Source organism: Heptranchias perlo, chromosome 10 (genome assembly GCF_035084215.1).
Source record: "Heptranchias perlo isolate sHepPer1 chromosome 10, sHepPer1.hap1, whole genome shotgun sequence".
Classification (NCBI taxonomy): Eukaryota; Metazoa; Chordata; class Chondrichthyes; order Hexanchiformes; family Hexanchidae; genus Heptranchias; species Heptranchias perlo.
The window spans coordinates 44,128,828-44,143,639 of NC_090334.1; the positions used below are offsets into that span (position 1 = coordinate 44,128,828).

General features: G+C 37.8%; 1 protein-coding gene across 5 annotated transcripts in view; it reads right to left on the minus strand.

Moving 5' to 3' along the window:
* Window positions 1–676: 676 nt before the first annotated feature.
* Window positions 677–14,812, minus strand: part of ktn1 (kinectin 1) — a 142,546-nt gene continuing 128,410 nt past the window's right edge. For all 5 annotated transcript variants that reach the window (XM_067991569.1, XM_067991568.1, XM_067991572.1 and 2 more), the window contains 2 exons: window positions 13,350–13,493; window positions 677–11,005 (listed from right to left, as the gene is read on the minus strand). In XM_067991569.1, the coding sequence (XP_067847670.1) occupies window positions 10,970–11,005; window positions 13,350–13,493 (180 nt within the window). In that variant the 3' untranslated portion in view covers window positions 677–10,969. The remainder of the gene's footprint in view (window positions 11,006–13,349; window positions 13,494–14,812) is intronic.

The following is a 14,812-nucleotide window of genomic DNA, read 5'->3' on the forward strand; positions in this document are numbered from 1 at the left end:
GGACAGTTGGAAGAACATGATTATTAGATTATTGAGAAAACGCTTTTAAATGCAATTTATACAGAGGAATAACCTAAAATGTGAATATTTGTAACCCAAGTTACAAGCAAGTTGTAGAAAAGGACATGGTGTTAGATATTTACCTGACAGTTGAGGATAGTATTTATGTTCAGTAACTCATGGACCAAGTAAATTCAAGACAATTTGTCACCAGCAACAATTAACAGGAAAGTAAATGGGTTCTAACAGTTGGCAAGGAAAATAACGACAGGCTGGGCTGCTCTGTCCCTCTTTTGTTCAGAGGAGAAAGCTTTCTTCCCACAACACTGATACCTTCATCCCAAGAGAGTCGGTAATAAGGTGTGCACCTTTTTAAAAACAATGTTGCTTTTGTCATTTTCACTCTGTTTCTCTTATTTTGCTTTCCTTATCCACATTTTTCTATTCCTATCTCTGCAGCCACACCAGCTGTTGACTGAATTTGATAGTTCCAGGCCTGAGGATGTGAGGTGATACTTTCAGTGATGCGTAGCAAAGTGACCAATTCTTTACAAATTATTTCACCAAAACTGACTGTTTAAATGGTCCATGTATACACTGGAATATATTCTTCATGCCTATATAATTAAAATTTAGACTTTTGGAATCTTTCAACAAAAGAAAACAGACCACAAAATTGAGAGAAGTAATTTTAGTTTTACTGCCGACACATTGCCTTTCAGTGGGGTGTCTTAAAAAGTCCCATTGTTTGAATCATCAGATTGATTTGTTTTACAACAATTGACTTTAAAAAGGTAGCAAAAAGTTAAACTTTATTTGTACATTTCTACATCCATCTCCAGCAACATTACATACAGTATAAGATAAGACAGGCAGCAATTGAACCTCGAGGCTGTGATCATTTGTTCTTCAGCCATTGGAGAGTAAAAGTTATGAATGATAATGAGTAATACAGATAATGGGCTCAGACATGAGGCTATAGAGCACCATATGTTTAGTAGTGTTTGTGCAAAATTAGTCTATAGATTTATGCAATATTACTACACAATTCAGTATAATTGGATCTAATAAAAATTGATTTATATCTCATCAGTGCTAAAAAAGTGAACTTGAAGAAATACACCCTCTATCATTTTCAAATAAATTCTCAAAACATTCAGCTTTCAGAAGCAGCACCACCCTAAAGTTCAACTCTAAAGCTCATTCCTCAGAAACATTAACAGATCCCATATGAATCTCTAGGTAGAATACATCCTTTATAATGCACACAAGCATAGCAATTCAGGCATAGATAAAAGTTCGGAATTGATCTATTCACAAGAGTTTATTCCGATCCTTATACATCCAGAACAAAAACTCCCCAAAGAGCCTCATTCATTTTTGATTTTAATCTTTATGCTCCAGGTGAGAAAGCAGGGTTGTGAACTCTTCCACATTTCCCTGGATAGTTACTTTCTCTCTCTCCTTTGCTGAAAACCAAAAGGGGTCTATGTCTTACTGGCATTTGAAGAAAATGTCCTGGTGTTTCAGGGAAATTGAACATCAACTCAAAGGCCACAAGTATATCCCATTGTCATTGCAGCACTCACCAGTACACCTGCTAGCAGACCTCCCGATAATACTGTAATGAAACTACTGAAGGTTAGTTTCTCATTGGACATGTTGTATCCCAGCCTGGAATTAGCACATTTCTCTGTAGCAAATACACAACTGTGGACTCAGTTCTTTGGTTTGGGAGACAGGTTATTTCAATAGCCAGTTTGACTATCAGAAGTGGAAAACTGTATAAAAATACAAAGTTAGAATATAAGGCTGCACATTCAAGCACAAAACAGTGAAGAATTTAAAAGGAAAAAAGTGGGATTTGGATTTTTTTTTTTTTAAAAACAGTGAGATTGGTGGAACAGCCAAAAACTGCAGAAGACTCAAATGTCAAAGACTTGGCACAATCCCTTAAGCTGCTATGCTATCTCTATACAAATTAATGGGTAAACATTCAATATTATAATCAATCTCAATCATTTTAAAGGATATATAAAACACTGAAATCTCATTGATCCACATGAAGTTTGCCAATTACTTTTTTAAAAAATGGTCACTTCCACCAGTGCGGTGAAAAACATTGCAAACCACTTCCAATAGGTGGCAACATATTTACATGGGAGGAAGGGGGGAAAACACAATTTTGTGCAACTTAAATACACTTGTGGGGTAGAAGAGGAATGTCCTGCAAGATCAGAGTGCAGAGAGCTCTATAACTTCAGAAATTAATTTTTATTTAGTAAAAAGGAAAACTATCCATTCTCAACAATTGACTCATAACTCATTAACATCGAATTTTATCCCATTAAAAAGAACAGTTTGGGGAGATGGCCAAAAAGAGATAGGTTTCAGGGAGGCTTTTAAAGATAGGAAAAGATTTTGCACGGCAAAGGGGTTAAGGAGGAGAATTCCTTATGGGGCAAGATACTTGATGACTTGCCACTGAAGGTGGAAAGAGGTCTTTCAGATGAACAGAGTTAAGGGGAGTATGCCCATGAGCAGGAACACAGTTGTGAAGGAAATTGCGACAGTAAGGAGGAGCGAGATCATGGCTGGTTTTGTGGATGACTTCAAATTCAATGTGCTGATGGACAGGGAACCATGGAAACTGATTAGGACAAGGGTGATAAGTAAGCACTATTTGGTATGGTATAAATGTAAGGAATCTTACAACACCAGGTTATAGTCCAACAATTTTATTTGAAAATCACAAGCTTTCGGAGAGGGGATAATCTCCGAAAGCTTGTGATTTTAAAATAAAATTGTTGGACTATAACCTGGTGTTGTAAGATTCCTTACATTTGTTCACCCCAGTCCATCACCAGCATCTCCACATCATGGTATGGTATAGGAAGCAAGTGGCAGTTCTAGTTAAGTGGGAGTTTGTGTAGGATAGAGCTTGGGAGACCAGTGAACAGAGTGTTGGAGAAGTTGAGCCTGGAGGTGACAAAGGTGTGAATGTGATTATGATGGAAACAGCGATCTGTCCTGTTTCAGAGCATGAAAATTTCTATATCTTTACATATCAAATTTTAGTGAAACGTATTTATATAGCACCTTTCATGTCCTCAGGACATCACAAAGCACTTCATAGCCAATTAATTTGTTTTTTTAAAAAAATGTAGTCACTGTTTTGTAGGCAAATGCAGCAGCCAATTTGCACAGGACAAGGTACCACAAACAGCAAATAACCAGTTAATGTGCCTTTGAAGATGCTGGAGGGATAAACATGACAAAGACATTCAGCGAACTCCCCTGCTCCTCCTCTAATAGTCCCATGGGTACTTTTACATCTAAACAGGCAGGTACAGACTCAGTTTAACATCTCATCTGAAAGATGGCACTTCTGACTATGCAGCACACTCAGCACTGAATTAAAGTGAAGTGTCAGCCTAGATTACATGCTCAAGTCCTTGGTTCGGGGATTGAACCTATGATCTTCTGACTCAAAAGTGCACTACCATTGGGTCAAGCTAGGCCAAAATTGGAAAATTCAAACTGATTTAACAACTAAAGTCAGATGATATACCAGACAAGCTGCCTACAAGTAAACATGCCCCAGTTACTGATCCAGTAATCAAGCAATTGGGGGTGGGGGAGGAGAGAAAGAGAAAAGACGGTTCATGGTCTATCTACCTGAAAGTTATAGTTCATTACATTTATAATTGATGTTTGCACAAAGGTTCCTTTTTATCTCGTTTGTTGCTAATAATGTGAAGTGAGACCATCTTAATTGTGAAGAATTCTGTATCTTCGTTGTGCCTGTTTGGACATCCAAGAAAAGAGACACACAGACTGGTGCTCCGTGTTAGTCTCTTTCCTAATTTGCTATATTACATGTGTTGGGGGTTAAAAGAACTCCTTTTTCTTAGAGACTCACGTTCAAAAGTTACTAAACAGAACTATTAAGACTTCACTGTTTTGATGTGGCAGCAAAAGTACTGTTATTTTACTTTGCTGATTTATCTAGTTTGAATACTTTTCTTTATTAATGAATAAATGGTTAGCCTGGAATACAGGGCTTGTTTCATAGTATTTTTCTGCCTATTGGAAAGATTAGGAGTATATGGGAGAGATCAGGTATATATGTTGATTTCTTATATTACTAGTATAACTGCAGAAAAAAAAGGTACATTTTTAATCCTGAGGCACACTACATAAGGTTAAGTTTCAGGTCATAAGAGGTCTGCTTATGGAAGCTGCCCTTTGCAGTGAGCAACAGTAAAGAGAGTGGGCAGATTCCCTAATTGTAGTGGTTCGAGTGAGGTAGGGAGGCGGAAGGAGGCTGGCTCAACGATAGACTATGTGGAATTAGAAGTTCAGCTCAGTCAAATGGACGTTTATATACAGTTTGGTTCAGCCAGAGTGAGCAGCCAGAACGGGAGCTAAGATGCAAGGGTTCTGGCAAAGCTGAACAAGACAGCTTTGGTCTTTGCCAGTGTTAAGCTGCAGAATGATCTGGCTGACACATTGATGTTAGACAAACAGAACAGCAACAGGCATCAAAACAAGGGTGGTGGAGGGGGTTAAGTTAGATATCATTGGCCATATATATGGAAGCTTGTCCTATGCTTATGATTATGTGGCAGAGAAAAAAAATAGATGAGGAATAGGAAGGGTGGGGGAACCAAAGATGCAATCCTGTACACAAAAGAGATAGCTGTGCAAGCAGCCATTGCAGGAGATGCACTGGGGCAGGAATGGATCCATATATTGTTGGGATTATGGAAGAGGACAATGGGTGAGAAGGATGTGGACCATCATGTTGATGGTCGTGAAGACATATAGAGAACAAGGAGGGATAATGCACCCCAGGTCACCATCTTAAGTATACAGCTAAGGTGGGCAATCTGTTTCCACATCTGAATCAATGACATTCTGAACCAAGCATTGGGTTCTGTGTGAGCAATCCAGAGACAACATGCATTTCACTGGTTTCTTTCTGTGGTCAAGTGCTCAGCTTGGCATTTCTTCACAGATGCTCAGCTAGAATCAGATATTAAGCAGCACAGGAGAAAGCAAAATTTGCACCACACATCTCTATGTATCCCCAATCAAGGGTGCTAGCATGATCCCCCAGAACTATTAACATTAATTGCTTCCATTTCCAATTAGATAGCCAAGTTACTCTTCCTCCATTACCTCAAGGTCTTTCACTTCAACCAATCTCAACAACCAATCTTATCAAGTACCTTTTGGAAGTCCAGGTATACAATATCCACACTTTCGGCCACTAATTGTTACATCCCAAAAGCATTCTGACTTATTAGGCATAACCCACCTTTCATGAACCTATTTGGAATGACTGCATTCCACCCTGAAATTGCTTCTTTTGCAACAGAAAAACATTTCATTCCAGTATTGATGTTAAGGCACAGACCTTTAAATCCTGATCATGCTTTGCTTCAATTTATGAGCCAATTAACAATTTTCCAGCCTCTTCTTTCTGGCCATGAAAAGCTGCAACACATTTCAGCCACATACCCACCTACATCTACCTTCCTAACTTCTATTTCATGGATGCATTCCATCTGGTCTTGTTGCCTTATCAATATGAAGAACATCATTTCTCTTTAAATAGCCATTTTTTTTGTCACAAACACAGATGAATCTCCTGCTCCTCCAAATACTTGTTTCCCAAATTGAAAATAGCTTTAACATAAATTTCCATTCTTACTGCTTTGCTCTCCCATGTTACCATTCAATAATCACATTTTTTTTTAAAGAGACATCCCTGCTTCCTCAAATTCTCAATTTTTTGTTCAGGTGGGCTAAAACTGGTGAAAGGTCAAATTAGGTGATGTCAAGAAGGAACAAAAAAGTGTGGATTGGCATTAATGTAGTGGAGACCAGGTGCAGAGATATATGCGAGTCCCAGTTGTATAACGTGATGGAAGGACAAAGCTTTTTTTCCATAGAATGAATGAACAAGATGGCCTGAATGGCCACCTCCTCTGTATTTGCCTTGCAATGTTACAAAAAGTAACTTCATGAATATTTGCTGGGTTGGGTTTCATGTTTTGGGATTTTTGCCCATTTTTTCACAGAAAGGATTTTGGAAATGAGTTATGTTTAAGTGTTTCAAGTACTTTCACTTGCAGTTAGCAAAATAAAACAGCTTAAATATTTGGATTTGGCCTCATCTCACTAAGGTAAAAATCAGTCCACCTGCTGGAAGAATGGTGAAGCGCACGTGGCACTCTTATTAATCCCCAGGTTGCACTACGTTATTAAATATTGGGTAGTATTGATACACCCAAATGCAGAGACAGCTTACAGGAGTGCCACTGAACCCAAGAGAATATCTAAGGCAGACCCAAAATTTGTAACAATGGTTAACATCCAGGATGAATGACAATCCCATTCAGGTTTGTAAAAGCCAGAAGCAGACCTGGCATATAAATCTCCCAGAGTAAGTTCTTTCTGCCTGGGAGATACAAAACACTAATTCTCTACAAAACTTTTATACCAGAAAGACAGAACATTTAGTCTCAGAGGCACATTTTCTGCTACTTTGAAGATTAAAAGTACTCTCATCCCATTGCAGTGTTTTCTTTAAAAAAAAAGTTTGCATATTATCCAATTTGCCACCTCCATTTCCTTAAATATTAGGAAACCTATGATTACATAAATCCTATTTAACCAGTAGGTTACCATACAATGCAACCTTTTGGGCAACTTGTGTTCAGACACCACTTAGTAATCATAATATCCTGACTGTAAAGTTCCCTCAATGCTCAATCCTGCTGGAAAATGGCATTAAGCTAACCATGGAATATTTTTTTAAAAAATGCTCCCTTGGGATACAGAATTATTGGTACCATTGTTGGGCACTGTTCTGTCATATAGTACTCCAAAATATGTAGCTGTTGTAAAATTCTCCCTACCCCTCCCCGACTCCTCTTGACCTCCCCAGTCTTCCTCCAACCAGTCATCACTCTGCAAGTTCTCTTCCATCTGCTACCCTGCCCTTTCCAAACTCATCTTTTCCATGCGACCCACGACCTGCTCCCTTGATTCATTCCCTACTCAACTACCCATCCTGGTCTATGCATGCCAACATTGTAGACCGCTTTTGCTCAGACTGTAATGGTTCAAAACCACCATCATGACTGTCCTTTCAAAAAGATTATCCTTGACCGATTTGTCTTTTCCAATACCACCCCATCTCTAATCTTTCTTTACTCGAGTCTTAACTCCTGGAATGCTCATCATCTCCCATTTGTGTCCACCTCTTCCAAAATTCAATGTTCAAATCCCTTCAATCCAGCTTCCACCCTGCCTACAGTATTGAGACTGCCCTGGCCAAAGTCACGATTGACATTTTTCCTCATCTTTCTCAACCCCTCTGGCTGCATTTCATGTAGTCAGCCACACCATCCTCAATCATCTCTCCTCCATTGTCCAGCTGTGAAACTGTCCTTGTGTGGCTCCAATCCTACCTACTGAGGGGTATCTATATTAACCCTCTGAAAATCACTGGTGCAGGATCAGCTTCCATACATCTGCTGATCACACTCAGCTCCAACTCTCCGCCCCTTCTCTGGACACCTCTGTGTGACTGATTGACGTCAATTTGTGGATGAATCAAAATTTCCTTCAATGAACAGATGATCAAAGCCATCAGCGCTGCGGTAAACTCAGCTGGAGGTGACTCCAGGCATCTCCTGGCCACTAGCTTAGGCTGAACCATGCAAAATCAACTATGACGTCAGCTTTAAAATAAGATCTTATCCATTACCAAGACTACTTACTTCCATCTCTACATCACCACCACCGTGGCCCGGTGGTGGTGATGTAGAGATCTCTAATGTTGCTGATACCAATATCAATGTTTTTGGTAGCTCTAGACTCAATTTCTTCAATATCCTCCTTTTTGTCTGTTCTTTTTTCCTTATGTATTATTTTTCTCTCCCCATCCCCAAACTACCTTGGGGGCGTTTCCTATGTTGAAGTCGTAAAAATGCAAGTTATTGTTGTTTATGGTACCCAATACAGAGCCACTTGTAGCCTTACTTAAGGAAATAACTGAGTAACTAGTTATATTTGTCAATTAAAAACAAGAGTGTTCTCCAATATCTTAGTGGGTACTAAGCCATACAAAGTCATAAGCTTCAACCGAATTCCACACTGCATTAGTTAAATCTCATACATGATAATAGAGACGCTTACAATTGGCCTAAGTGTTCCTGGGGTAGGGAACAGAGCAAAAGATAATTGGCCATAGCTTTTGCTTCCAATCACTAACCAGAAAATCTGGAGGAGGTGCACATGGCAGGGGGGGGGCGGGGGGAGAAAGACTTGAAGGCAGAACTGTACCAGATCACAATATCCTCCAAAGCAAACAGCCTGCTGGCACCCACTTTTAGGCTCATGCAAAGCTAGTTACACGAGAGACTGGAAGGCTGTCACTGCCTGTAAGAACTGTAACTCTACTCAATTTGCCAATTTTAGAAGGATGGTATGGGAGATAAAATGAGAGAAAATAAACACACAATGATAGTGTAATTTTTTTTTAAACTTTAAATAAAAGCTGAATACTAGTGATACTGTAACAAAGTCCTTATGCAAGTGATCTAAATAAATTAACTCCTTTACCACGACACCACACGTAAATATATACCTTTAAATAAAATTGCACCCAAGCACAAATCAGAAGTTATCCAGGGAGAGAATCCAAAATTTGTACTGTACATGATCAACTAAAACCCTACATTTAATGTTGCTCAATTCCATCATCCCTCAAAATTGCTTAGAGTTTGTTTTAAATACTGAAGATGGGAGCTAGAGCCTTACTCGAAAACCTCAATTTCATCTTTTACCAGAAGAAACCAAAGTCTGAATTTACAGGTTCAGAAGTTTAAAAATTTAATCAGCCGCATTGATTTTAAGTATACCAATAGAAAGCTACCTAATTTGTTGGTAATGGATGTAGATAATAGTCAACATTTATAATAACTCAAATATACCCCTAATCTGTAAAATGTCACATTGGAGATGCTTAGCCACAAAGCAATTTCAATATTTTACGGCCAGCTTTTTTTTGTTGTGTCCTGAATCTTGTTTAAATTCTTATATAAAATTTTAAGATAATAATCTACAAACATAGGCACTTGCAGTTAAAGGTGTTCTTCCATTTACTCGTGGAGTATTTCAATAGAAATTTGCTGGATGTTTTGTTCAAGTCTGTGTAGAACACTGTGCCCAAATTAACGTACTTTTTCTGTCTTCCCCTCCCACGTTCTCAACAAAATTTACTACATAGCATATACTGTTGCAGAGCAGTCCCTCCAGACACCAAGGAGCACTTTTCCCACATGCCTCATCAGGGAATGGGGTACAATAGGAAATGGAAATTAAAAATTTGGAAAGGGATAGGAAAGTAAATAGAGATACTTTACACAAAGTGTTAATTACACTACTGAGCTTTAAATTCAGATTAATCCTTCTCAGTTGCCATCACAGAATGAGTCTCTATGAAAAAAGTCACATCAAAACTGCCATAGGGAAAAAAAAAAATCATATTCTAACTACATATCTATGACTACATGCCTTAGCTGAGGCCAACATCTACTTTTACAGGCTGCTGCTCCATTTTAAACAGAGGCCTATCAATTGGGTAAAATGATTTTTCATGACATCTCAGTTTCTGAGAGAACTCTGCACCGTAGATCAGGAATCAGATTACATAGTTTACCCTCATGAGCAGCTTCTGGAATATAAATGTAAGATTTTTAAAATTAAATAGTTGAAGACTAACATTTATACATGACTACGTTACTTATTCAGATAAATTAACTCATTTAATTTTGGCAGCACTGATCAATACTTTGGACACTGTTGCTAATAAACCCCAGTCTACCAATATCAACACCAAGTGGAGGGAACCCACAGCATCAATATCTTCAGTAATATTCTAATACCACAAGAGATTTCCAACCCTACTGTTGCCTCCAGGCAAACTTCCTCACTGCACTAAGAACAAAGTGACCATTTCATAGAAAAACAAGATGCAAAGGAGATTTTATTTTTCCCTCATTTTTACATAGGACTTATTTACAGTTCATAACTTTTTTTTTTAAAATGGCAGCTCCTTAAATGCAAATAGTTCCAATTCTACCTTAAAGAAAAGAAAACAGTAAAATATCAAAGCAGCATCAATTTGAACTGTTTACCCTTTTTTTCATAAACCATTTTTTAAACTAGCAGCTTGGGTATGTAGCTACAAATGCCTCCAATGCGCCACAGGTCAACTGTATTTCAAGCCAACTTTACAGAGAAACAGCTTGTATCATTAAGTCAGCCATAATTGAATATCCAACATTTATTGAAGAATGTTACTATTCAACCCTCAAAAAGTGACATCTATAGAAATCAACTGACATACTGCTGTCTACATTAACATTTCACCTGGCCACACTACAGTAAAAACAGTAGTACTTTACTGAATGAAGCTTCAGTCTTTTGGCTTAGAAACAAGCATCCCTTTATTCAGTGTCACATTTACAAAATTCTTTAGATTTTCTAAGCTAGCAACAAAATGAGGAGTGTTTGATGCTGAAAATCAGAAAAAGCTAACCCTGAAAACTTTAATTTTGAACCCAAAGCAAATGTGCCACTAGAATTATTTTTTTTTTATTAGCTCCTGGTTTTGCCCAAATTATATTTGCTGGTAGTCAACATTGGCATTTAGCAAAAAAATTTAAACACAACTTATTTGCGTTTAGGAATGTACAGATTGGATACCATGTTTTATAAAACTAAAATCTCTCAAGCTGCCTACGATATTTTTGAATCAGTAGTTAAATCCAATATTTTTAAAAAACACAAAAGTAAAGCTCTATTCAGTGTTTGACAATTAAGAAGGGTGAAAAACATAAATAAGGCTTTAATTTGGCAAATCAAGGTGCAAACCATAGCACCATCTTCAAACAGAAGCTCCTTCCTTCAGCATTCCAGTTGCCTAAAAAGCAAATGAAAATAAGGATCATAGTAGTTACAGCTTAATGCAAGTTTTACAGAGCATGTGTTTACAAATTGGGTTTTATACACTAGATAAATCAAAAAAGCAAACTCAACTAAGTCATGTGTTTGAGTCTTGGTGAAATGACAAGGCATTTAATTCATAATTTTTTGGGGGTCAGACAACAGCTGTTAATTTGCTGTTTTAAAATGTTGCTACTGTAAGTGCAAGTCACCAAGTGTCAGTACAGTATTTTCTGACAAGGTTATCTTTAACTAGGCTTGAAAGGATGAACAATTTTGCTTACTTTCCATGGGCCTATGAAAATATGAACTGAAATGTTCTTTGGGTCTCATTCTTTAATTGCTTAATACTGATACTCGGAGCCCTAGCAGCAGGCCAAAAACATGCTATATTTCAATTTTTCTTTTTATATAAAAGCAATGTAAATAAAGCTAAAGCCAATGGAAAAGCTGATGAAATACATCAAATTGGTTTATAAGTTGTGGGAAAAGGAACGGCACACATGGGAGGAAAGAGTCATGATTTTAAGCATCCTTAAAAAGGCACTGTTTGCATGTGAAATTTCATTAGCTCTGAGAACTTCATGCATAGTTTTAAAACAAGAAGGAAGTAACAAGTGATGTACCAGTCAAATGTGGTATACAACAGAGTAAAGACAGCATGAATCATAGAATGGTTACAGCACAGAAGGCAGCCATTCAGTCCATACCGACTCTTTGTAAGAACAATCCAGTTAGTCCCATTCCCCCATAGTTATGAAAATTTTTTCCCTTTAAGTATTTATCCAATTCTTTTTTGAAAGCCATGACTGAATCGGCTTCCACCACCTTTTCAGGCAGCGCATTCCAGATCATAACTACTTGCTGTGTAAAAAAGTTTTTCCTTATGTCACCTTCGGCTCTTTTGCAAATCACCTTAAATCTGTGTCCTCTGGTTCTCAATCCTTCTACCAGTGGTAACAGTTTCTCTTTATTTACTTTATCTAAACCCTTCATGATTTTGAACACATATGAAATCTCCTCTTAACCTTCTCTGCTCCAAGAACAACTCCAACTTCTCCAATCAATCCACGTAATTGAAGTCCCTCATCCCTGGAACCAGTCTAGTAAATCTTTTCTGCACCCTCTCGAAGGCCTTCACATCCTTCCTAAAGGGTGTAAAATTTGCAATTCTCCAGTTCTTTGCCACCACCCCCATATTAAGAGGATTGGAAGATTATGGCCAGCACCTCTGCAATTCCACCCTTACTTCCCTCAGCAACCTAGAATGCTTCCCATCCAGACCAGGTGACTTATCTACTTTAAGTACAGCCAGCCTTTCTAGTACCTCCTCTATCAATTTTTAACCCCTCCAGTATCTCAAGTATCTCCTCTTTTACTGTTACTATGGCAGCATCTTCTTCCTTGGTGAAGACAGATGCAAAGTACTCATTTAGTACCTCAGCTATGCCCTCTGCCTCCATGCACAGATCTCCGTTTTGGTCCGTAATCAGCCCTACCTCTCCTCTTACTACCAGTTTACTATTTATATGCCTAAAAACGACTTTTGGGTTCCCTTTTGTGTTAGCCACCATACACTCACTCATTTCTTTTTTCACTTCTCCTCTGTACTTCCTATATTCAGCCTGGTTCGCATTTGCATTATATTCGCTCTCGCTCTCTCCATGTCCTCGTTAAAGGCGACCCATTGGTCAATTACAGTTTTGCCTGCCAATTTTTGATTCCAATTTACCCAAGCCACATCCGTTCTCAACCCATGGAAATCGGCGCTTCTCCAATTAAGTATTTTTTTTTACTCTGGATTGCACCTTGTCCTTCTCCATAACTAATCTGAACCTTATGATATGATGATCATTGTTCCCTAAATATTCCCCCACTGATAAAGGTGAGCCTTTATTGGTGTCTCTGTTCAATTAAACTATTTTAACCAACTCCACTCGAGTACAACTGTATATGCTTTGTGGCTATTCAATATAAATGTTGACTAGTGACTTTTTAAAAAGAAGTATTTTGAGTTTTTTGAAGCAACGTTGAAGTTAGATATCTGAACTATATTTTATTATACAGCTAACATTTCCAATTCAAAATCATTAATTTAAGCTTACATTATTGGCTTGGTATTTCTGCAAGTGTGGATGTGCTTAATATTCTTTTCTTTTTCTCCACCCACCCACCACTGCCCAAAAAAAAGGAAATTACTATTTTGGTTTCTCTTCAGTATGTCAAAAAGCTAAAGATAATTGCTGTGAAGCATATACATCAATTCAGGACACTTGGAAATCAAGTCAGAATGTGGAAGGAATTCAATATTTATTTTGTACCTTTTGCTCAAGCTGAAAAATAACATTTTGAGAGTTTTCCCTTCCTTTTGAGAGCTGATGAATCAGAGTTTTTAGTAGCTGCTGCAGTTGAATTATATCCTCTTCGAGATCCACTGATATTTTCTTCCTGATATCTAACTGTTCCTGAAAAATAAGTTATAATTAGTGAAAAGTTATTCAACAATGAATTTACCAAGCAAGTTCATTTCCCAGTATAGTATCTTGACTAGATGTGATATTCAAGTTCTGTAAGAGTACAGAAGAAAGCCCAACATTCTAGATAGGTAACAGACTGGATACCAACACAAAAAATTAAACTCAATCATACAATTTGCATAACGTTTATTATTACTGTTTCACAAAATTTAAAACCAACACATCCATGGTCAGTTTACAATTAAAAGTTTTTCCTGCCCTTTTTTCTCTCTCTCATTAGGTACCCTACACCATTAAACACATGGTTTTGTGCAACATCCCACAAATTTCCATACCGACTTATGTTGTATGATTTGCCATCCAAGTCCCACAATTTTGTATAAAAGGGCCTGTAGGTAGTGAAAATGTTCTTAACAAAACAATTGCTGCAACTAAATCAGTTTACTTGACCATTCTCTGGCTAAGGGGGTAGGCAGGCAATCCATTTACATACTTGAGCTTTTGCTGGACAACAGAATGTGCAAGCCCAAGGGTGAGTGTGTGACTAGGAATGGTCTGCCTGCGACCTATCAATGGCAACACAACTAAAGTTGTGTAATCAACTTAAGATTGAAGTGAAAAGAATCACTTTTTTTTAAAAACGAAGACTGAAATAACTACATTCAAGTAGCCTTGCAATTTAAAGCTACATATCATGAAGTATTCTTGTTAGAAATGGTAAATACAGAAAGATTGTACATCAAAAAAATTAGGATCGTAAAGCATGAGTCACAATAAAACCAAGCCAACTTGCCCACTAAATACTGAATGGACATTTGGCTATTGCACAAAACTGCTGAATTCTATTGAAGTATCTTATTTGTGTATCTTAATGCCTTGGCAGCAGCTATAATTAATTAAGTTTCAACATAATTTCTCTAGGAGGGAATGGAGGCTGGAGATAGAAAGTAGCAAATATGGTGGTTGAGAAAAACATTCCCTTCTTCTCCTCCCTGGCAACAGGGTCTCTTCCTCGCAACCCCCACTCCCACAAATTGTCACAAAATCAACACCTCTTCCCAAACATCACAGCCTCTCATTTACCATGACCAACAGCACACTATGTCCACTTCCTTATAAAACATTTTTTCCATCGGAGACCCAATTTTTCCCAAAGATCAGACTCAGTTAATACTCAAGTCAGTAGAAATAATGATTGTTCATTTATGACCTGTACTATTTCCCTGTTCAAACTTTTCCCACAAAATATAATTGTTACAGATCTCGTTCCTGCGTGGGACACTACTGGACAGACATTTTAAATGGTT